General features: G+C 39.1%; 1 protein-coding gene across 1 annotated transcript; it reads left to right on the top strand.

Annotated features, from left to right (window-relative positions):
* Positions 1 to 9,795: 9,795 nt before the first annotated feature.
* Positions 9,796 to 22,670, top strand: LOC115013669 (excitatory amino acid transporter 1-like). Its single transcript, XM_029440120.1, has 10 exons — positions 9,796 to 9,919; positions 10,398 to 10,719; positions 11,744 to 11,881; positions 16,479 to 16,683; positions 16,855 to 16,897; positions 17,544 to 17,812; positions 17,894 to 18,127; positions 18,628 to 18,822; positions 19,766 to 19,900; positions 20,586 to 22,670. Exons 2-10 carry the CDS (start codon positions 10,536 to 10,538, stop codon positions 20,791 to 20,793), a joined length of 1,611 nt encoding a protein of 536 aa, XP_029295980.1. The 5' UTR covers positions 9,796 to 9,919; positions 10,398 to 10,535; the 3' UTR covers positions 20,794 to 22,670.
* Positions 22,671 to 24,690: the final 2,020 nt, after the last annotated feature.

Raw genomic sequence — 24,690 nt, 5'->3', positions numbered from 1 at the left:
AGTTCAGGGGTGCCCGGGGGCCAAAACCGGTCCGCCAGAGGGTCCAATCCAGCCCGCGGGATGACTTTGCAAAGTGTAAAAATGTGTTGTTTTGATCATAAAGTATAATACTGTTCCTAAATGTCCCTCGGGATCTATCTACTGTAGATACCTGTAACAAAATATGTTGTGCCTTTGTAGATACACTGTGATCTGTAAATTGTAATGCACATGTGTAAATGATAAACTGAGGCATACTATTGTTGAAATTGTATCTGAAGAGAGAATATGCAAATTCAGCTATTTTGACTATACAAATGATCAAAGTATTGGAATCATACAGAAAATGCATTTATAGCACTGACCAGTGGACAAATATACATTTATATTTTTATTTTATTGATATTTGTTTTTTTTCATTTTCATGATGACTGCCTCACCTGACCGCACGTCCCTGTGTGACAGTGTAACCCACATTTGAACAGTCGGTGGATAATAATTACATTTACTCAAGTTTTAAGGTGGGCTTCAAGCTTCACGTGAGCATTTCCATGTGCTTCTTCTGCACTACAATTCAGAGGCAAAAAATGTTTTACTTGTTACTTTCCATTCAGATTAATGCTACACAATATTTTTGGTGTCCAGGGTGAAATTCACAAGCTAACCAGCAGTATAAAAAGTAATAGGCCTATAATGTATATTAATGAGCCACACATTTACCAGCTGAAATATTAAAGTGATGCACACATTAATTATGCTGATACTTTTGTACCTTTACTTAAGTAAAAATGTAAATGCATAACATTTACTTGTAACAGAGTATTTCTGCACTGTGATTTTCCTACTTGATCTTACAGGCTAAGTAAAAGATCTGAATAGTTCTTCCACCACTGAATGTGAATATATGGCAAAAGTTATATACAATCACATTCCTTTTTCATATACTGTATATGCTGAAATATATAGAAAATATATGTGTATGAAGAAAATATTCCACATACAGCAATATGCTGTGGAGATAATTGGTATTGCCTATACTATTTTTTTTTCTTCCTTGAGCTGTAAAACAGTGCACATTTTTTTTTATACTATATATTGTAATATAAATATAAAGCTGACGGTAATTTATAAAAGTTGTATATTTCATTTAAATGAAGGTTTAAGGATAGAGGGTGTCATGTGTAAAAAGCCCTCCATGACAAATTTGTGATTTTGGGCTAAGCAGCGTATTTGACTACATTTGTTCCAATAACTATCTTTCAGCAGGACTCTACATGTTTACAGACATGGATATTGTGTCTTATGAAAAACAACATGTGAATCTACATTATAATATGTACTGTAAAACATTAAGTGTATGTATGTATTTCTATGAAATAGTGAAAAGAATACTGTGTGTAGAAAGATTAAGTGTGTAGAAAGATTAAGATAAAGTTGAAAGCCATCCATGGTGATGAAGTGATCATCCACAGCCGTGAAATGCGGATATAACTGAATACTTTCAGGCACACAATAACTTTTTTTGGCATTTCTTTTATTACGTTGTGTTATTTAATTGCAATGGTACAAACTGTTTTAGTTTGTCATCTCTTTCAGATTGAATCGTGGCATCACACAGTTAAACATACATACTATAGATTACATCGTGTGATGCTCTCCACGCTGGCTTTTAGTTCAGATAAAAAGATGAATTGATCTACTGCCAGTTGTCATTAGCAGCCAGAAATGCTTGAATCTTGATAGATGATTGTTTTACAGTCTTCATGAACGTCTTCTTCGGCCATAATAGATGCATATTCACTCATGTGAAACCAAATAAAATCAAAATATGTTCCCACCCACAATAACAATTACTGATCTTACACCGTTTATCTCAGCAGCTCTTGTCATTCAGTTCTACAGTTTTAAATGTGTCTGATTGTTGGCTGCAGATGTAAATTCCAACATTTTCCCTAAAATAAATCAAAAGGTTTCAGTGTACAGATGCCAGTTCTGTCTCCTTTCCAGCCTCTCTCAAATGTTCGTTGTGTGTTAAAGCAGAGGCGACTTAAAAAGGCAAAGTGGACACTGCACTCCAAAAGGTGCATCTGTTGTGATGGAGAGCTTTAGATTTTCTTTGTGGTCTAAATGCTTTCCAACGAAGGCAGAAAAACATTTCAATCCATTTCAGTTGTCGAAGAACATCCACACAAACGGGTCGTCGGCGTACAGAGGGCCCAGCACATTGAAGCACACAGCTCGGTGCTCCAGTAAAAAGTCCACCTGGCTCATCAGGTCCAGACACAGATGCTCTATAAGATTCAGACAAACAGACCAGCCTCCAACCGCTCTGGACACACCGAGTGCATCCATCCAAACCGAGCCAAAAATATTCAGAGATTCGAGCCAGTCCTCAAGGAGATTGTCCAACAACTCCATCTGGTTCATAAATCTAATAAACTAAGTTCAATGGAGATCAGCAGTCCATTCCTAGTGACTGTGTTACTCTGTCACAACCTGGTTGTATTAGCAGGCGCTTAGTGAGGCCATCTGTCAGCCTACATCCTCATCTTAACCCCTTCTCTCTCTTTCTCTCTCTCTCTCTCTCTCTCTCTCTCTCTCTCTCTCTCTCTCTCTCTCTCTCTCTCTCTCTCTCTCTCGGATTAGTGTAATAAGCTGTGTAACCATTCAGACCCTTGTGCCCTAATTATTGCCTCAATTGTCTGTGAGAATGATATTTAGTCCCTTATTTATTACAAAATATATTTGTTTATTTCATTATTCTTCTTCAGTTCTGAACTGAGTCTTGTCTTAATCTCTGTGGATCACACTTACACTTCTACACAAACAAACAGGTGCACTCATGTTGACACATATTCGCAAATAAAGTCTCTTTTTAACTGGATCTGAACGTAGAGAGAGCCATGTTGTTCTTCTGATCCAGCACTGTTTCTGTTATTACCACTGACATTTCTACAGTTAAACTGAATATGTTAGGCAAACTGTAACAACAATGACTTTAGTAGTTTCTATTTATTATGTTACAGTTTCCACCACTAGATGGAGTTAATGAATCTGTTTTTACATCTTCAGCATCACACAGCTCAGCAAGGAGAGACAAACCAGTGTACCTTTTATCAATGATTGAGAAATACACATCTTCACAATATTTATTTTTTACGTTTATGTTTTCAAGTCATTCCAACTATAAAGAATATAGCTGAACTTTGTTTTCTCTCAGAGCCAGTGTATAAAACAGACAAATACAAAGTACACTAGTCACATTTTCCCACAAGATCCAACTAACTAATTGAAATCAATTTGCACAAGTATGTATGATATATGTTGTACTGTATTGACACCATTGCACTTAATGCCAGTAAACTACTGCTGCTGATTATTGTGTTGATTCTGGTCCATATTATCATGACTATTATACACATAATTATAATAGGAGTGTATGCAGTCATACTATTAAGCCATGTCATTTGTTTGGATTGTCATTCAATCCAACAAAAAAGGGAAAGAAACACAACAAGAGTTCCGACCTACAGAGCTCAGAGAAGTGAGACTGAAACCTAAGGTGAGACACTAGCTTTCTCTCCTTCATGTTATTGTCTTTTCTTTTTTATTCTATTGTCATTAATCACTTTAATCTTTCTTTACAGAAAGATGGGCTTCTTTGGCCAGTTGTTTATAATACAAAAAGAAAGGTGTCATATTTAAATCTTTTAGAGCCTCAAACGCATCTTCAACAAAGACTCGGTCAGGTTTCCCTTGGCACCACGGGGCACTAATTATTTGGGAAACTTAAATCTCGTACCAAGTGGAGTTCAATGATAAGAAGTCACTTAACTCATAGAAGACAAGACAATCCAGCCTTCAGCAGTAATTAACAGTGCACCTGGATATTTATAGCAACCAATCAACATCTCGCACTCCAACAAGAGAGAAGATATATAGATACTTAAATTCAGTTTAAAGCGGTTAACAGACTATATTGAATCAGTTTTAGCTTCATCATTAAACCTTAAATTATCGTGAACACATACAAGGAATTTGACTATTTGAGTATTTTGTTGCTCTTAATGTACATGCACAGAAACAGACATACGACTTAAAACAGGCTGAACACAGGTAAACATATACAAATAACACATTTGACTATTAATGTACTAATGCCCCTATATTGCCTATATAAAAAACAACAACACAATGACATTTGTAAACTGATTGGACTGTTAAGCTTTATAGGGCACGTATTAATGATAATAACAAAACTGAAAACTCAAAGACGCTTGACAGATTGAGTATAATGACCATAGGTTCTGACACTGGTACACTAGTGCCAGTACTTGTCCTAGTATGCACCAGTGCTGTTCTTCTAGCTAATCTAACCAGATTAAATGTTCTCCAAGAGTAATCCATGTGTTTAGCTCCACCACCCTCACTTTCCTCATTCTCCAAAGCCATTTGAACAACGTCCAGTGTGGCTTTATTCAGATCAGTGAGAAATTGTGTGTGAACAGCCTCGTCTCCCATCATGCCCATTGAACAACAGCTACGAGTGCGCTGAGACCCCTGGGTTTGAAGTCTGTAACATTTGATCCATGGGAAACCCTCGTGCACAAAGATGCCGGTGAACAATGTGGCCCCAGTTCTGTATGTCCCTGGAGGGCCACTGTAGCCTGCAGATCTGATAACCTGTCCTGGATACATCACTCCCCTGAGAGAGGACCACTCCCATCTGAAACGACAGAGCAGCCTGGGCCAGATAGAGTTGCACATACTCAATGGTGCTGAGTTTGATTGCATGGCCTGTGTGTATTTGTGTATACAATGTGCATGTGTGTGTGTGTGTGTGTGTGTGTGTGTGTGTGTGTGTGTGTGTGTGTGTGTGTGTGTGTGTGTGTGTATGAGAGAGGGAAAGTTTGTGTCTTTAAAGGTAAGCCTATAGATTGCCGATGACATCATTCACAGTACAAAAGAAGTTGAAGTGATGAAACTGCAAAATTATAAGCCTCATTTTCTTCACTTTCTAGCAAAAGAAAAGTGCCTTAACATCTCTCTCCAAATGATTATGTAATTTGATGAGTGATGGCAGCAACAAGCAATGACTATTTCCTCTTTTAGGGTTAGGGGTTAAACCAACAAAAGTCCCAAATTGTATTGTATTTTAATATTGTTGCCAGCTGGTCTGTTATGGTGTCCTTTCACAGTCAATCCCAACAGAGCCTGCGATACCATCAAAGACATACGGATCCTATGGCCAACAATGAACAAACAGATCGTCAAATCAGGATGGAAAAACAGAAACCCATTTTGTTCCACATTCCTCCTGTAATCTATTTAACAGAGCTGAGACCAGCCATCTAACTGAAGTACTAACTTTTACCATCTTAAACTCACAGATACAAGGAAGATAATGCATTGAAACTTGTTTTATTTCAAACATAAAAACAAAAAAACATTTTGTATAATCTCTTTGAACTGATTTGTGTCCCTACATTATGATTAATACAAGTATACACACAAACACAGTCCAAAGGCAACACATTTTCTACCAAACATCCATGGCAATGTGTCACATTCACCTGTTTCTCGGTTGCTTCTGTGCGTTTTACGGCCAGAGGCCAGATTGTCTTTTCCTTTCTTAACAAGTTCTGCTCTTCAGCTGACCCCATCAGCTGATCCTTTGCTTTGCACGGGGACAGCAAGACAAAAGAGGCTGTTGTCCGGTGTTGCTTGTTGGGATAACTGTGCGACGGATGCCATGTGGGTCGCTGCGGTGAGGGTGAGGAATGATAGGTTGCTGATTTAAAGCTTTCCGGGTGAGCTGAGGTTTAATTATGGGCAAGCCAGGAATTTGGCTTGTCAGTATTGCTACCACACACACAATGGAGCTTATTTGGCAGGAAGAGCTATAGGAAGAAAGTTCCTTTTATTTTTGTTTTCATCTTATTTTGTGAGTAGCCATTGATTTCTGGGATTTACTAATATTTTCTTATGTTTGCTCTTCTAGAGGTAGGCAAGAGAACACACAGAAACATACATATTACATTTGAGGAATAAAAGAAATGCATGAATATCATATAATAACATTTAGATTATTATATGTTTTAGAGTCATTATAATGATTGTATTATTAAATAATGAAAAACTGTCCTTAATAAATAATAAACAATCGCCAATGTATGATCAAGTGGTATTATTGATTCGGCACATCTCGGGAACAGCAGATTTGGATGGTTAAGAACTTTTTGTGCATCTGGAGTTGAGTTCTCAAATTTGAAGAGAAAGTTGAGATTGATTGGATAATTTTGCAATATTTTTCTGGAAATATTATGAAATAAATAATGGCCTGAAGGCTGTGTGGTGAAGCATGGACATGCTCTCAGTAGTTATGTCCTCTGACCAAACCAGATTATGGATAGAGAAAGTGAACTACTTTCATGTGATTTGGTCTGTGTTGCACTGCACATTGCACACATTTGTAAGAAAGAAAAACCTTTTTTACTGTGAAATAATAACTGATACTGATACAGAGGAGAGAGCTGTGTGTATCAGTTACTAACTCTATCCTTACTGCTAATTGTATTTGCATTGTTAGCCCTTTTACATCAATTGAGGGGAAGAGGAAGAGCCAGCTAGTGTGTTTACATCTTAGAGGGGGGATGTCCCCGTCTCTTCTCACTTCCCCCATGCCCTACATTAAGAGGAACTTTCCAGACCTGCCCTTCTCCAACTGCTCATCAGATGCTTTCGGACTTTCCCACCGGTAATGGTCACCTGACTATCACATCCACCTGCCCACATGTTCATTTTTCCAAATCATGGTTTAATCATTGTGTTTTGACCTGCTGCCTGTTTATAGTCTGCCTGGTTGCCTTGCGCCTCTGGATTTGTTTGCTTGTCTGGACTGCCTTCTCATGCCTGACTGTACGCTTTTCAATTTGAAAATTGTTTTTTTTCTGTCCAGTTCCGCCTCAGTGTCTACACCATACCTTTCTAGATGTGGGTCCTCAATGCCAGTACAAACTGACCAAAAGTGATCCCAGCAGGTCTACTTCTTTCCAGCGGAAAATGAGTTAACTCGTGTCATTCTGTGCCATCAAATGTACTGCCAAAATGCAGTGTTGCAGTTGCTCCCTGGATTGGCAGATTACTTTATTATGATTGTTTCCCTGCTGGCTAGTGTCGGGCCTGCTACTCTCCAGCCTGCATCTGAAGTGGCTAGTTGTTCTCCTGCCCAGCCCCCCACCTGAGGTCTCCTTCTTCTCTGCTGTTCAGTCCCCAGGCGGCCCTCCTGATTTGTTCAGCCCTGCTGATCTTCATTGTCCGGGCCACCTGATATCTGATACCCATGTTTTGACCTAGTCGTATAGTAAAGTCTGTTTTCTTCAACCAGTTCTGCCTCAGTGTCTGGATCTGGATTCTCAATCCTATTGCCTATACACATCTGTGACATCACCACTAACCACAACCTCAATAAGAAATGCCTCTGACAGTGTCAACAAAAACTGAACATTATAATCTTCCTAAATATAGAATTTGTGGCAGATCTGTTGTATTGGATTGCTTTAAAGGACCAGTGTGTAGGATTTAGTGGCATCTAATAAGCCCCCTCCCCCATTTTAACCGCTCTCTTTCCAAGCATGTAGAAGAACCTACCGTGGCCTGAAAGGCTCATTCTAACGAAAACACAACACAATTAATATTTTATCAATTTCTGCCAATGGATCCCCCCAAATCCTCTTGGACCTTTAAATTATAAAGCTGTATGTAGTGTTTATTTTCTAAAATCAATATATCAGTTAGTTATAACTTAATATTTTCACCAAACCAACAAGATCATTATACGCAAGAATATGTACGTGCATCAAATATTACATCTGTGAGTTGCCAGATTGGTTCAACATGGATGTCGAACTTCTTTTCACCAGTGTCTTTTCATCTAAATAAATGTTGTAACAGCAGTGATGTAGTGGGATTTGCAGCCACTGACAATGATAGCCGGTCTGTGACTTAGTCTAAACTCCTCAGAGTGAAGTGTTGAGAGGATCTGTTCAGTGTCTCCGAGGCCCAGGGGATGATGGAGTAACACAGTACATACAGTATTCTATCTCCCTGCAATTCAGACAGTAATTGCCGGTTTGTTCAAAACTAATGATGGTTATCCAAGCATCTCAGAGGAGCGATGATTTCACAGACAACCTGATGCTTTCCTTTATTGCTCCATTATATTATGAATAATGATTGAAGGTATTTGCAACATTGAAAACATCTTTATCCGCGGTGTATACTCACATGCTTGTTTTCAGACGTAGAATGCTGGTTTAAATTACATTTTACATCTTAGACCAAAAATACCTTTCAGTAAATCAAAAAAAGAAAGTATGTTTTTTTACTCGTCACTCCATCAAATTGGAGATGAAGAAGCAGTCCACAACAATGTATGTGGATTATTATAAATAACTGTGTCATTATATAAAATATATTACTGATGAAAAGAAATATTTGGTGCTTTGAATTATTCAAAAACAAATGTGCTGAAATGATCTCCACACAGCAAATCCTGGATTGATACTTAAAATTGTTGGATGACTGGAAACATGTTTCATTACCCTTTTGAGTTCTCTAACACTCATGCAAGAACAGCTACTGTTGTATATATTTTGTGTATGTGTGTGTGTGTGTGTGTGTGTGTGTGTGTGTGTGTGTGGACTGAAACCTTTCACTACATCTCTGCCAAACATGGATTCCCTTGATATGAGTCAGAGAGGATGCCTTCAGCTGTACCTCTCTCACTTACTCTCTCCCCCACTATTTCGCCAGACACATTCAGCCAGACACATTCACCCACACACACACACACACACACCCACACACACACACACACACACACACACACACACACTTTTCCACACACACCCCCAGCGTTCATCGCACATGCCAAACTGTGAATTCCTGAATTTTGCTGCCAAACTAAACTCCCGGTCATCAGTCTGCTTGTGTTTGGATCATCCTCTGTGGAAGTGTTTTGCTTCATAACAATGTGTCTGCTGTGCTAAAGCTCAAGTAGTCATTACGTTTAAATAGCACACGTGTGGCTGTTCGTCCCAGTAGCCGTCAGTTTGCTAAAATCCTCTACATTTAAAACATGCATCACTGTTTGAACAAGTTGTTTGTTTATAGCCGAAAGCACCAGAGCACCAGTTGCACTACTTGCACTCAGTAAACATTTACCCACCCAGTTTAGTTTAGCCTACCTAAAGACTTCCCTGTAGGAAAAAAAAACATGACCTTTGTCTGGGGTAAATGTTTAATAATATACTAAAATGCAGCAAGAGAAGGCAGATTGATTGATGAGTGTGTCCATTGGAGATGTGCCAAAAATAAATGTATGAATGGCTAATCTACTTCCATTTTTTGTTTTTGATTGATGTAGGACTTTCATTTCTCTGTGGAATCACTCTCCACAGGAATCTCCAATCAGGCTGAACTTCTCAAGCGTGAAAAACCATTTGAAAGGACGGCAGAGAGGGACAGAAGAAACAAGAAGGTCCTTTCTCTTTTTCCTGCTTGGAAAGCTCATTATTCCTCAAGCTCCCCTCTGTCTGAAAGGGGGGGGGGGCCCCTTCCTTCCTTTTTTAGTTCCCGCCTCACCTCCCCACAAGCCCACGCTGTGTGAGTGACTAACTCTAGTTTTTCTTCTACTATGGCACCGCCTCCATGCTCTCACTGGCTCTTTCATTCTCTCATCCCCGCTGCTGCTCCCTCCTTTCCATTTCTCCTCCCCTCACCTCTTTCTCTCCTCTTTCTCTTCACTGCTGGTTACTCACACCAACCAGCTCGCAGCCAAAGAGCTCCTCTGTCTCTCTCACACTCACCGGGCTTTAAACCTGAACTTTCCCCCTGAAAAAAACATTACTCCAGAGGAAGTTATTGCTCAAGTCTAAAGGTACAGAAACAACTTATATCTAAGTACTTTACCATTTTAAATGTGTCTGCAAATGCATTTTACCATTTGACCAGTAGCTGTATTTGCATGTGTGTCTGCATGTGTGAGGCTGTGAATCAGTATCAATTTAACCACACGTGTGTTGTCGTGGCTCGAGTGTACGTATGAGGAAGTCAGCATGGCTTCACAGTTGTGGGTGCAACACATGTGTTCTTCATGCATGGATTTAATTGACAGAAGAGTTATTTTACGTTTTATTATGGATTTTGTTTGGGGGGGTTGCATGATTGTTACTTCATCCACTTTGTATGTGCTGTATATTGTATACAGAGGTTTTGAGTGAGTTCCTATAGAGTGCAGCAGAGTAATACACAGCACACTTACAAAATGGTCAAATACAAACATTTCTCATTTGACATTGTGTATAAATATCTAATGCTAACTCTCACAATATGTCCTTCCCTTTCAACCGTGACAGTCTTAACCCTTGAGTCAAAGAACGAGTGTGACAGAGAGGAAGAGAAGCAACAGATTACTCAGCAGCACCTTTAAGGTGTCCCCATCACATTCAAGTTCCTGCACGTTTAATAAGACATCTGAAGATCCAGAGGCAGCTATGACTCAGAGCAACGGGGAGAACCCACAGAGGACCCGGAGTGGGCTCCACCAGATCCGGGCCGGGATCCAGTCCCAAACACTGCGGGCCAAAAAGAGAGTGGAGAGCATGACGAAGGGCCATGTGAAAGGATTCTTCATGAGAAATGCCTTTGTGATCTTTACCGTAGCTGCTGTCATTATTGGTAAGTGGGAACCTTTTCGTTTTCATGTAAGCCACTGTTCAGGCACTGCACTCTTTTGGTAAGTTAGTTGATTTAAAATGGAATATTATTGGAGAAGACTTTGTTTATTCCTCTCCTCTCCATCTATCACCACGTTACCCCTCCTCTATTCAAACTTGTAAAAAAGATGTTCTGTGGCCAACACCCATGTAGAAGGACGGAAGAAGGTGAAGAATAGAAACAAATTCACCGGATGAGAGAATAGAGGGAGCTCAGATTAATTTAGCAGACAGGCATTTATCAGATCCTGCAGCTGACCCTTGACCTGCTGCTATTAACCTTTGAATCTGACTCAGTAGGACGTGAGCCAGGCCCACCAACTGCCTGCACATCTGCAGCCCTGCTACAATTACACCATGCCATGACAAACACATTTGCCTGATTGTTGAAATCAGGATCTTCTTCACTTCAGGCTGCTGGGTCAGCCACCTGGGCCCTGTTGTTGGATTATTGCTGCAGGGGATAAACTGCTTGTTGAGAGAATGGATATCACTGATTCTGAAGAAAAGAACTTCATAAGAAAATCAAGTTTGAAAAACAATCACAGCAGAAGTAAAAGTCAAGACCTATTATCCTAAAAGAAAACAACACTTACTGGAGACATCATTGCACAATACAAGTTTTCTCAGCAATGATCATGTACTCACATGCTTTAACCCTTAACAGTGTAGCTCCTGCTCTCCTGCATCATACATTGGCATGAGTCAACTATATTTTATTTGTGGAAATGTGATTTGTGCATTTGAGTGATAAAACAATATGATGTTTCAGCTTTCACGTGATATTTTGGGACGCTGACACTTATCAATATTATTATGATTTTCAAATCCATTGATAGATATGTTACATTTTGCTGTAATATGATTATAACCAACTTTAGGTGTCAGATCTGGGACTGTCTCATGGTCTAGTCTTGTTAACACAAAAGACTGGAAATGTTCTGATAAAGTTTGGATTTAACTTCCACATTTGATCCTCATTACAGGCATCATCCTTGGATTTGCCCTTCGGCCCTACAAAATGTCTTACCGGGAGGTGAAGTTCTTCTCTTTCCCTGGAGAGCTGCTGATGAGAATGCTTCAGATGCTTGTGCTGCCCCTGCTGGTTTCCAGCCTCATCACAGGTATGAACATCAGGTCATTTTAGTGCCATCAGTACATCTCCCACCAGACTTTTATTCATCTAATTAGCTAATTTGACCTATTACTCTTCTAGTCTTTTCACACAGAACGATTTCGACATAACAGGACTTCTGCTTGTTGAAATGCCTTGACCCGTTTCTTTTCACTGATTTCACACAATAATAATTATAATAATAATGATAATCGAACTGAAATATTTCTCATGCATGTGAATCTGATAGAAACTACTTACTAATTGCACCAATAATGTGGCAATGTACACACCCAAGGCTTACACACAGCACTCCCACATGGTTGTAACGTCAGTACGGTAAAAAGTGTTGGCTATTTTTAGTTCAAATGTACCTCAGATATCTAAAATAAGCACACATAACTAAGCCACTTACAGTTCAAGCGTGTGACACTATTTTGTTCTAAATTTATATCAAACAACTTAGTCACCACACACAGCCCTCTACTGTATCTCCGAATACAAAAAACTGAAGCTTTCTGGCAGTCACTGTAGAAATAGCCCCATCACAGACAAAAACCCGTCCACTTTCTACTTCTGTGCCCCCTCCTGCTGTCTCTACTGGCCTGAAGCGAAGCATAGCAGCAGTCTGCACTTGTGGGAAAAAGTAGGACTATTCTTGACTCTGTTTAGATGAGATTTGAGTTACATGTTTTGCAGGTAGCATGTGTTTCTGTGTAGGTAATACCAGTGATAGTGCTGTTTGTTGTTTTGTGGCTCGACTGACCAACGGCTGCCTCATGTGTGGCAGAGCGGGCCAGCTGTTTGTTCAGTCGACGCTGTTTGTTGGTTTTGGGCACAGTGGAGCGTGTGTTAGAATGACCTCATGAGCAAAACAGAGACAGAGAGATATGTTTTGAACTTACACTACTGGCCTCAATCACATGCTTCACCCATGTTGTAATGGTCTTGAGCTTGATAAAACACGACCAAAGTGATACCAGCTTTATTGTGTTATAATTGAATATACGGGCTGTATTACCTTGTGGTTTTAGTACATCTTATAGATATATGCAGCTCACATGTACTTGGACCTGTGTTTGAGAAAACATATGACACTTTCAGTCCTAATCCAGGGATGTAGTTCATTCGTCACTGTTGACATGGTTCATGAAGCCAGTCAGACACACAGGGGGGTTTTCTGCCAGAGGCAAAGTTCTTTGGGTTTGTCACTGAGCAGAGCCTCTACTTGTTATGGAAATAAAAGTATAGAACATGTGACTTGTGACATGTGACCAAAAACATTGGTCAGCAGCACTGACAGACAAATGTAGGCGGGACATACTGACACCAAATCTCCAGTCCCCGAGCAGTGATTGACAGGGCAAGAGGCCCGTCTCCTGAAGGGATGACAGATACACGTTGTCTGATAATAACCTGCTTTGTGCGGCAGCAGGGCGTAACATCAGCTTCCTTTGACATCATGTCACATGATCGCAGCTACAACATGTCCAGACCAACAAAGAGTACTGTTCTGTAGTCAAGTCATCTGGCACACGCCATGTGTATGCATGTACCCAAATTATCAGACGTTATTTGCAAGAAAGTTGTCTAAAAGAGCACAGCGTGTGCTTTTAGGTTGGCTTTGTTTTGTTCCAGCCTGCAAGAATATGACCACACAGATTACAAATGAACTGCTACACGATACAATTATTGCAACACTAACTTTTACAAATGACAAATAATTTTACAGCACCAATGGAGATATCATCAGCTAGCTTTCAGGAAATGTAATATAGCATATTGAGGTCAGAGGTCATGGCAACAACAGAAACAAAATAAAAAGCTCTACCAAAACACACACGCATACACACACCTGCACATGCTGACACGCTACAACCAATTTTGACTAAACAATAACCAGGAGAATCAATACATTATTAAATTTGCTTTTGCCACATGGGAAAGAAAGTTATTACATACAGTATGTTTTTGAACATCTGCAACACAGCTGTTTGACTCACCATATGTTAATGAAAGTCACTTTTTCCCCCCACAGTTTTCAGATTTCCGCTTAAACAATGACCTCAGTTTAAAAGTAATATGAGAGGTCTTAGGTTACTTAAGAGGATAACAGCTAATCTTGATCTTGAAGAGCATTTTGACACACTTTGCTGTATGTTTATCTATGTTTCTAACCCCATATCGTAGGCTGTAATTAGGCTATATGTCTAAAGCAGGGATTGCTTTACATGACATGACTCTGCATGAGGATAAGAGCATCAGAGCTAAGCTCCTATGACTTATTTTCTGCAAACACAAATCCCCTGTGTAAAGTGGCTGTCACGCTCCTGTCTAAATTGTGCCTCTGTCTAAAACGGGTTGTCCCAGTTGAAAGGGTTTTGACTCAATTTTGATCCAGTCCAAAAGTGAGGTTGAATTCGGAATCAGAACAGACGGACTAGTGGACAGACAGGCAGGAGAACCAAGGATCAAGTATTATGAGAGACTTCAAATAAATCATTCAATGTGTTTACTGCAAAATCCATATTGTCTTCAGGCATTTCATTATGATAGCTGAGAGTCCACCACATATTAATAGAGCCATGAAGGGGGGAGGACCGGGAGAGGGGATGATGAGGTCAATGGGAGGGGAGCTTGAATGTAGGGGGGAGGGACTGGGAGTCAAGGGGAAGGCCAGAAGACAGATTATTTGGGAATTTGGTCAATAAAGGTCGCAACATAAAGGTAGAAATTAAATAATGAAGGAAATTAATATGAAGGAAGTTATAAAAAATGTCCAATAAATGTTATGGATTGAAAATTTGAATTTGTAAAAGTATGTAAGAAGCATAGTTAGCTAGAAGCTTGTTTGGTCCAACCAGCACTTCTAAGAAATGCAGTACAGTAACATGACAAAGAAAAACATAAAATCAATACATTTGAGAGGCTCGAACCAACCGATTATCAAAATCAATGAATTTTCTGTTAAATCTATTCAGCTTTAAACTTCTAAACTTCATAGACTAGCGTGTCGAGTTAGTTTCTTGCTAGTTGAGTCAATCTTTGCCCACCCTAACCCTAACCCCCCCCAAAGTAGGCTTACATTTGTGTTTGATGAACATTCCCTAATGAGAAAGAAAGTCATTCTCCGAGCTCTCCTTCAATGTTGGTCCTTTCGTTCCTTTGAAAGGATGGAATTGGTGAGGCAGCGTCCGTTGTTGCCTGGACAACAGGCTGGAGACCATTGTGTGCGTGCCGGGCTAACTAAGTCAACAAGTTTTCCCAGGGCTGTCAGAAAAGAAATTGTAGGAGAGCAGGACAGAGAATTGGGGCGTGGGGAGGGGGGCGAGGAAACGGGTGACAGTGAAAGGATTGCAGCAATAAGATCAGCGTGCAAGAAAAAAAGACAGGAGGGAGGCCAAGATGTGGCGGTGGGAGGGGAGGGGTACTATAGGGGGCACCCTGAAACAAGATGTGGGGATGGAGGGGTGGTACAGAGAGGAGGTGAAGAATCTGGGAGAAGAGAATGAGGGAGAGAAGGATGAGGAGGGGAGAAAGAGGATCAAAAAGAATTGGATAACAGCCTAAGTCATGGGCATGTGTAGACAAGAGGAACAGAGAGGGCCAAAGCAGGGGCAGTAGGTACACACACACACACACACACACACACACACACACACACACTCAAAGTGCCGCATATGAAAGGAACACATACATCTCCCATCACACAAAGCCGGCTTTGCCTTGTACAGCTCTGAATGGAGATAATGGCCATAATAGGAACTGACACTTTGAAAATACAACTTCATATCTATTGAGGCAGCATGTAAGTTTCTAAATCCAGTTCTCTGAATGGATGTCTTTCTTTTTAACACCACTATCCTGACAAAGTCTGCTTAAAACTATTAGAGGTGTGGAGTACGTTTTAGCCTCCAGACTCTGCTAACTCCAAACTATTTTCTGGTTCCTATACAACTTGCTTTTCTGGATCAGTGGTTTATCAATTCTTAACCTTAACTGTTGCATGATCAAATAAAACACAGTCATTTTTGCCCAACTAGTAAAAGCACAAAATCACAATTTCAGAATATAATCTCTGGCATGTTTTCAAAGAGGTTCTCCCTGAAGCTAAAATTGAAAATATATTATCTTTATATGAATATACAGTATGTAATCAGATTTCACCGGGTGCTAGACAGTAGGTGTTGTTTTCCCACCAGTAAAGGTCAGAGCCAGATTGTGTTTCCCGCCGCTCTTTGTTGTCACAGATAGTTAGGCAGATAATCCAGATGGGTGTATTCCACATATAATTACAGCACCTTTTTCCCAGGCTAACTGTATGCTCATAGGGACACAAGTTAGTGACACATCTATGCCAACTGTAAGGTCACAAGGCAACACTGTCTCTTCACACTGTCAGCGAAACAGAAGTCTATGTGGACGAAACTGTGAAGATTTTTCACAGCTTTCACACAGAATTCATTAACTATTTGTTTTTTAAATGCTAACCCACTGTTCACTGTAAAGACTTCAGGTAGCAGTGGATAAAGACTTATTTGAGAAACTCTTTGGAGGATATAACCTTTTGTGCTGATATAAATGAAAGTAGATGATGTCCTTTTCAGGTATGGCCGCTCTGGACAGCCGTGCTTCTGGGAAAATGGGTATGAGGGCAGTGATCTACTACACCACCACTACTGTCATTGCTGTGTTCATCGGCATCGTCATGGTGCTCGTTATTCACCCTGGAAAAGGATCAAAAGATGAGTTCACCAACCAGCAGCACATAGAGCAGGTTAGCCCCGCTGATGCCTTCCTGGACCTTATCAGGTACACACACATGTATGCACTTTGAATAACCAAAGACACTCACAAGAGCACTCCAGTACACTTATTCTGGCCCAAATATTTTATACATTGTACATCTGTTTCGTTTAGCAATGTGCGTTTGTCATTTTGTAAATCGTAACATAAATGTACCTCTTTTGTTGTGCTTTCCAGAAACATGTTTCCTCCTAACCTTGTGGAGGCTTGCACCAAACAGGTACCACTCCCAAGTACACCCTCTCTCTTTCTTCTTTCCTGCAGTTATATGAAAGATTTTATTTCTTAGTTGTCTCACTTTAGCATATTTGAGTGCATATGTTTGCCTTGTTTAAAGCATCTCCAGTACAGGGTTTCTGTTTTCATATTGTCATTCCTGTGAACTTTTAACTACTTACTGGAAATCGCTGTTACAGTGGAAATTCAATTCAATTCTAAAATTTGCCACCTATATAAAAGCAAATCTGATGCCCATGCTTGCACAGCTGAGTTGTTAACCAAGCCTACTTTCACTTCCTTATTTTAGGCAGATGGGGGTACTCTGGTGGGATTGTGAGATTTTGTGTACTGGTAATAAAATGTTAAAAGCACAAACAAATAACTACTTTCTGATTCATTTGTACATTTTAGTGTAAAGAATTGAAATCTAACATGTTTGGCTGGAGCTTTTCTTTAATGTTGGGGGACACATTTTCTTAATATTCAACAAGCTTGTAAATATATATATATATATATATATATATATATATATATATATATATGTGTCTTCAAAGACTCTGAATCTCCAATATTATTCTTGACTAAAAGTATTTACATATATGTTATTGCCACAGGAATAATCATTATTTACCCTGTCATCTTTTCAGTTTAAGACGCAGTATGCCCTGAGGGTAGTCCATGTGAAGATGACAGTGAATGAAACTATATTCACACTTAATGAAAGCCAGCCGATAACCCATAAGGAGATGATTCCAGTGCCAGGGTCGGTTAATGGAGTCAATGCTTTAGGCTTGGTGGTTTTCTCCATCTGCTTCGGTCTGATCATCAGCAGCATGGGGGAGCAGGGGAAGCCCCTCAAAGACTTCTTTGACTGTCTCAATGAAGTCATCATGAGGCTGGTCGCCATAATCATGTGGTAAGGATGGATAGAGTTAATGAAGTGAATGAAGTGTTGGATCTGGATGACAGATTCCTAATATAACTCTTTAATCTTCAGGTATGCCCCTATCGGTATCCTGTTCCTAATTGCTGGTAAGATTGTGGAGATGGATGACATCGCATCCATGGGAAGCCAGCTGGCAATGTACACCGTGACAGTCATATGCGGCCTGCTCGTCCACGCCATCTTGGTCCTGCCAACACTTTACTTTGTGGTCACCAGGAAGAACCCGTTTGTTTTCATCGGTGGGCTGTTGCAGGCACTCATCACTGCCCTGGGAACATCCTCAAGGTATGTGATTGTGTTACACAATTGAATTCCAACTCAAAATCACACAACCTGATAAGAAAGGTAGAATGTATTGTCATTCTCTCATTCACTCAGTGTGCATGGAAATTAAATGGCATCGCATCACTGCTTGGAAAAGGCATAGAGATATGAGATATATATATATATATATATATATATATATATATATATATATATAAGTCCCCTAATAGCTCCCCAAATACTGTAATTATGTCCTTTATTTATTTATTTACTTTTGGATATTGTGCAGATGAATAAAAAAAAAAAAATGCAATTGTTGCATTTTTTTAATCTAACCTGCAGTGAGTGGTTTTAGACTTTAGTATGTAGACAGCCTCCCTGAATTTCTACAAATGATCAGATCAGAGCGTTGCTAAGCATGATTCAGCAACTTACTGTACTTTCTATTAGACCGGGTTGATTGTTCCTTAGTACATGTCTCTGTTTTTTTATTTATTCTCCCTATCCCTCTATCCGCTCAGTTCTGCCACACTGCCCATCACTTTTAAATGCCTGGAGGAAAACAACAAGGTGGACAAGCGTGTGACCCGTTTTGTGCTCCCCGTCGGTGCCACCATAAACATGGATGGCACCGCTCTATATGAAGCCCTGGCTGCCATCTTTATCGCTCAGGTCAATAATTATGACCTTGACTTTGGACAGATTCTCACCATCAGGTATGTGATACTCATTACGCTTGCATTGCAGCCTGTGCTCTTTAAACATCAATTAATAATGTCATTTATTCAATAATTTAAAGGTGGACTCAACGATTCCAATCCGATACACTTTTTTGTCAAATTCACCGAATATCCCTTCACGGTCTGCTACTTGTCCGTTCTGTTTGTGCACTGAAAACAAATCCAGTGTTCATACACAGCCCTGGCTCTGTAAATGGGAAACAAACAAAGTGGTTTGGACCGAGTCACACAACATTATTCCAGCCAATCAGCAACAGGGGGGCATTCTTGGTCAAGCACAGGACAGGGGAAAGGCCATGGATGTATAAAGATAAACGCAGTGTGAGCCAGAGGGACGGTAAATCTGGAGGGGGGGGGGGGGGTATTTTTCTGGTTGTTGAGTTCAAATAACAATTTCTATCCAGAATCGCTGACTCTACATTTTTAAAGATCCTGAAAGGATTTGTAAGCTATGCCTACTCTGAGAATTTGATCCGTTTTGGATGAACTGGAGAATATTTCTATTACATTTGTCTTTCATTATTGCAAGAAATACTCTGAAATGCTCCAAGCCTCAAAACCACAGGTTACAGCTTTATACATGTCTAACCACCAGTCTTGCTTTCTAACTAGAGATAGATGGGGGATAGTATTTCAGCAAATGGATTGAATTTTAAGTGACCCTCTTCAATGCTATTACCAAGGAATGAACTAGAGCATAGGTCTTCAACAGGGGGTCCGCGAAATTGTTTGTAGATAAAGCAATTAAAAAAACAGATTTAAGATTTAAGATCCGTTGTACTTCTCGAAGGGCAGCAACACACACCTACAGTCAGAGACAGAGTGGAGGAAAGGAGAGGGGTGAACTAAAATAAATTCTCCTCCCCTGATTTTATTTTTAAAACAATTAAACCTTTTTTAATGCACTTTTTCCCATCAGTATCACAGCCACAGCAGCCAGTATTGGAGCAGCTGGAATCCCTCAGGCAGGACTGGTCACCATGATGATAGTGCTAACGTCTGTAGGCCTGCCCACCGATGACATCTCACTCATCATTGCAGTTGATTGGTTCCTGTAAGTATCGGTTACATGACATCCGAGGGAAATACTCACTTAAAATGTGAAAGTCAGCAAAAAAACATTGAACAATTTTCAATTAGAAACTTTGTAGAGAAATATTAGCAGGATTGAATCATGAGGAAATATAGTTATATTATAGTGACATAAGAATAGTGTGGTATGAATTCAATTCAGCTCCTCCCAGGGGGGGTGTTTAGGGGTTAAAAGGGATCAACTTGGTGTCCCGTACACTCATGAGTGGATTATGGGAGGGCTTCCAGAGACACTCCCTTCACATTCCTCGTTCCTCAATCCATCTGGTTTTTATTCAGTCGGGGTCCAAGCCCAGTGCGAAGCCCAACTTCCGCCTATCTGGTGGCTGTGTTTCATGCTGTTTGAAGATTGCTTAGAGGGATTAAAAATACGTCTCCATTTTACTTATCATTCTTTTTGATGTACACACAATTACAGACAGTCCATGTCTCAATGAAATTGGTTAATATTTCACACTCATTGTCTTCTTTAGTCTTTTTGACTTCTCTTGTTTTATCATCTCTTGTTTTTGTCTTGCATTGTCTTTTTTCTCTTGTTTCATGTTGTCTCGTCTTGTCTTGTCTTATTTTCTTTTGTCTTGTTTCATCTTGTCGTGTCTTGTCTTCTCCCTGCCTCCTGTCCTCACCGGTTCTTTGTCTTGCCTCAGGGACCGATTGCGCACCACCACCAATGTCCTTGGCGACTCCATCGGGGCAGGTATAGTGGAACACCTGTCTCGCCACGAGTTGCAGAAGAAGGACCTCGAGGTGGGAAACTCAGTGGTGGAGGAAGCAGACAAGAAGCCGTACCAGCTCATCTGCCAGGAGAATGAGTATGAAAACGAAAGGCCTGCTGACAGCGAGACCAAGATGTAAATTGTTGCATACATTCTTAGGAAAACCATTGCACTGCATTGAACCACAAACTAAGCTCTTCTTAATTTGCAAACCTTCCTCTCACAAGATTAAAGGGATCACATTAAATTGATCTACAGCTAGAATATATTTCAGCCAAGATGAGTTCCACTAATGTGTGAGGTCTAGTGTGGGCTTTCCGGACACACTGTAGACTTGAAATGGTTCACTGTTGCATTGTTTTTCTAAAGATTTTTAACTATGGTGTTTCCTAAGAGTACTACATGTATCTGCTATAGGGTGGAAGCTGTTTATTTTTCAGTAAGAATGAACTACTAGAGCCTGGTGGTCCGTGGACTGCATAGCATATTCAACTCCTTTCAGAACTGTGATGTCTAATCTCCCCCACTAGAGGTCAGTATTGCTGTGAGTCTTAACACCACAGTAGATGACATTACATTACAATATTATATTATTACAGCATATACTTTACTTTTTCTGGCTTTAAAATTGTGTTATCTGTGTTCTATGAGAAAAGTGTAAACGAAATGGTTGTAAAAATCAGTTTGGATACTGAACAGTGTTGGATATCATGCACAGGCCAACTTCTTTGGTGTAAAAGGGCTGCCTATTTACAAACTTCTGCACAAACATTAGTGGCTTTATTTTCTTTATTTGGTGTACAGACTTCAACTGAACGATTGAAAGATGTCATGTAACCTAAGACACACATACCTTTGTCCCCTAACTGTCCAAAGCAGGAAGTGCTATTCAAAGCTGTCAGAATATATTGGCAACTGTCCAGCCCTCTTTGTGACACATACACCTCAAACCAATTATTACAATCATTAAGACGGACAAACCAAAATCACTCAGCCATGTTTTTAACCTGTAAATTTGCTCCGCTGAGAATCTGAACTGTAATCAAATCAGAATTTTATGCCATTATATTTCAACCAAAAAAAGCACCAAAAATATTTTCCAATTTTGTGTACAGTACAAATCATACACGCCAAAACAAATTGCTAACCTGCACAATAATGAAGTGCTGCTTCAATAGGAAGATAGTAATGATTTTTTTCTGCTAAATTCTCATTTTGAGCCAGCTCACTAACATGGGCATGTAACAAAAATGTATTTGGTTAAAACATTCACATGTCAGTATGATATATTTGTTTTTATATTAGATTAGTAAGATGGTAGTCAGAAGGTTGAATATATATGATCGTCTATTCGCAATTCAGCTTTCTTTAGATTTACAAAATCTAATGTTTATTTCATTTGGTTTAATATGGATGCATGTTGTAAAATCACACATTTCAGTTAATTCCCCATCTATTTTAGTTAACTTGTACTTGAGATATTTCAGTATACATAACATATAAGTTGCTTTGTATAGAAGATTCTTCTGAATATACTGTACTTGTATTGTATATAGAAATGTAGATAAACGTGTACATTAATTGTAGATTTAAATAGTAAAAGGTTACTTGAGGATTGCATATGTAAAGATGTTGTAACCATGCTCTTATCAAACCTAATGACCAAACTAACAATCCCTCTAGTTCCTTCTACAAATGCAAAACTGGCTGATTTAAAGGACCAAATGTTTTTCCTGTACGCACTTCAGGAAATGGAATCACTCCTTTGTTTACAGTTGCTGGTGTCTCTCTTTATATGACTGTATGTGACTGCACACACGCACACTCACACACACACTCACACACACACACACACACACACACACACACACACACACACACACACACACACACACACACACACACACACACACACTCACACTCACACACACACACACACACACACACACACACACACACACAAACTGAGCAATAGTTGTAGTTTTATCTTGCATGGGTTTTTATGAATAAAAAAATCAAATCAATTGTTATTGTTATTTCATCATGAATGAATGATATGTAATGTGTGAATTCTAAAATAAGCCTCTAGGATAGATGATTATATGTCTTAAAAGGTTTAAAATCCTCATTTAGTCATTGTTTGACATCCTCACGGATTGATATTCTTCATATATTTGTTCTATAATTTTGTCAACTTGATTGTCCATACTTACTGTACTCCCTGTCCGTCCAGTCAGAGGAATCCCTCCTCTGTTGCTTTTTTCTGAGTTTTCTTTAAAAAATTGATGTTAAAGTAAAAAAAAAGAAAGAAACGTTTGTCCTTATCTGAATTAAGGATCTAAGGACAGACACAGGGTTGTATGCTGTACGTATTGTAAAGCCCCCAGAGGAAAATGTATGATTTGTTATATTGGGCTGTATAAATACAATTGACTTGACTTGACTTTAACGAGTGTGGACATACCTGTTTCCTGCTCCTCAGATTGTCCTTGGTGGAACTGCCAACCAGGAATCCTTATCTACAGTGTAGCTTCCTTAAAGCTATTGCCCAGAATACTGTGATCACCATCACATTTATCAAATGCCGATGCTGACACCTTGAGGTCAAACAGCGATTTGTTCTCCCTCAAAATGCTATGCTCTGCACTTCCTGAATAAATAATATCAATAAATCTAGCAAATGTATGAAACTTTTTCAACGTGCAATAATTCTGAAAAGTCAGGATATCTCCTTGACACTAAGCCGATTAAGCATGTTTGACATATTTTATACATACAGACAATGTATCTTTCAGATGGCACATGTTGAGATATGTCATCAATTTACATGCATATACCTTAATATCATATCTTAATACTCATCTCATCTACCCTTTGATTTAATTTTAAACTTTAAATGAGAATAAATACAACACCTCCAAATATATAGCTATTTACATTTTTATATATCATCAAATATATATTCGAAATGAAACTTTATTGATGTCATATGAACCCACCCAGAAAGACACCTGTGTAATTGTGTATGCATGTACATTATATTTACGCAAGAATTGTCCTTAAGTACAACTTTGAGGTACTTGTACTAATTTCTATTTTATGATAGGCTACTACTCCATCACATTTCATATTGTAGACCCTATGTTTGGCTCCACTGCCTTTATAGTTACTAGTTACTTTGCAGATTAAGATTGTTCTGGACAGAACAGCTTTGCATTATCATAGATCAAACTGCAATGACAGGAGGCTAAATAATTACAATTACCCCCAACTTGACATTCCACATCATTAAAATGCTGCTTGTTATGTTCGTGCATCAATAGTTATCAAATAATACAGTAACACTCTGAAAAAGCATCTTTCTGCATGAGTAGCCTACTTTTGTTTTTGATGATTTAAATATATGTTGCTAATTCTCCACAACTTTTACTTGCAATTGAGTATTTTTTATAAATAGCAGTATTAAGGTACTGCTTTACTTAAGTAAATGATCTGAACATTTAAAAATACTATTGTATCTGTGTGTAGTGTGTTTTTTAAATAATAATATTTAACATTATATAGTAGGCTATACCTTTACATATGAGAGAAGAAACTGTAAGATATTTATCGTGATTTAATCAATACCTTTGGTAATTCCATGGCCTGTTTCTTCACCAGAAAAAATCTTTATAGATGTAGCCTATATATTCAGTTTATTTAGATGTTTTTTAACTAAATGTACGCTACCAGAGAAGGTAAAGTTGTCCTTATTGTCTTTTTTTACTTTATTGCAACACAGGTGCAGTAACAAACACTAGACATACAGTGTACAGTGTACCAGGGGTTAAGGGGTAAATAAATTAAATCATTAAAGAAAGACAGAGAGAGACAGAGAGAGAATGAAGATTCAGCAGTTCAGAAAATTATACATTTCACTTATATCAAGGGTCTTTGAGGCTTAGGGGTTTGTGGAGTGCTGAATAGTTTGTATTTAATGCTGCATTTAATTTATAAAAACTTTAAATAAGGGGTTTCTGCTATAGAATATAATAAA

This window comes from Cottoperca gobio, chromosome 9, assembly GCF_900634415.1.
Source record: "Cottoperca gobio chromosome 9, fCotGob3.1, whole genome shotgun sequence".
In the NCBI taxonomy this organism is placed as follows: domain Eukaryota; kingdom Metazoa; phylum Chordata; class Actinopteri; order Perciformes; family Bovichtidae; genus Cottoperca; species Cottoperca gobio.
This window is presented reverse-complemented; position numbering and strand designations above follow the sequence as displayed.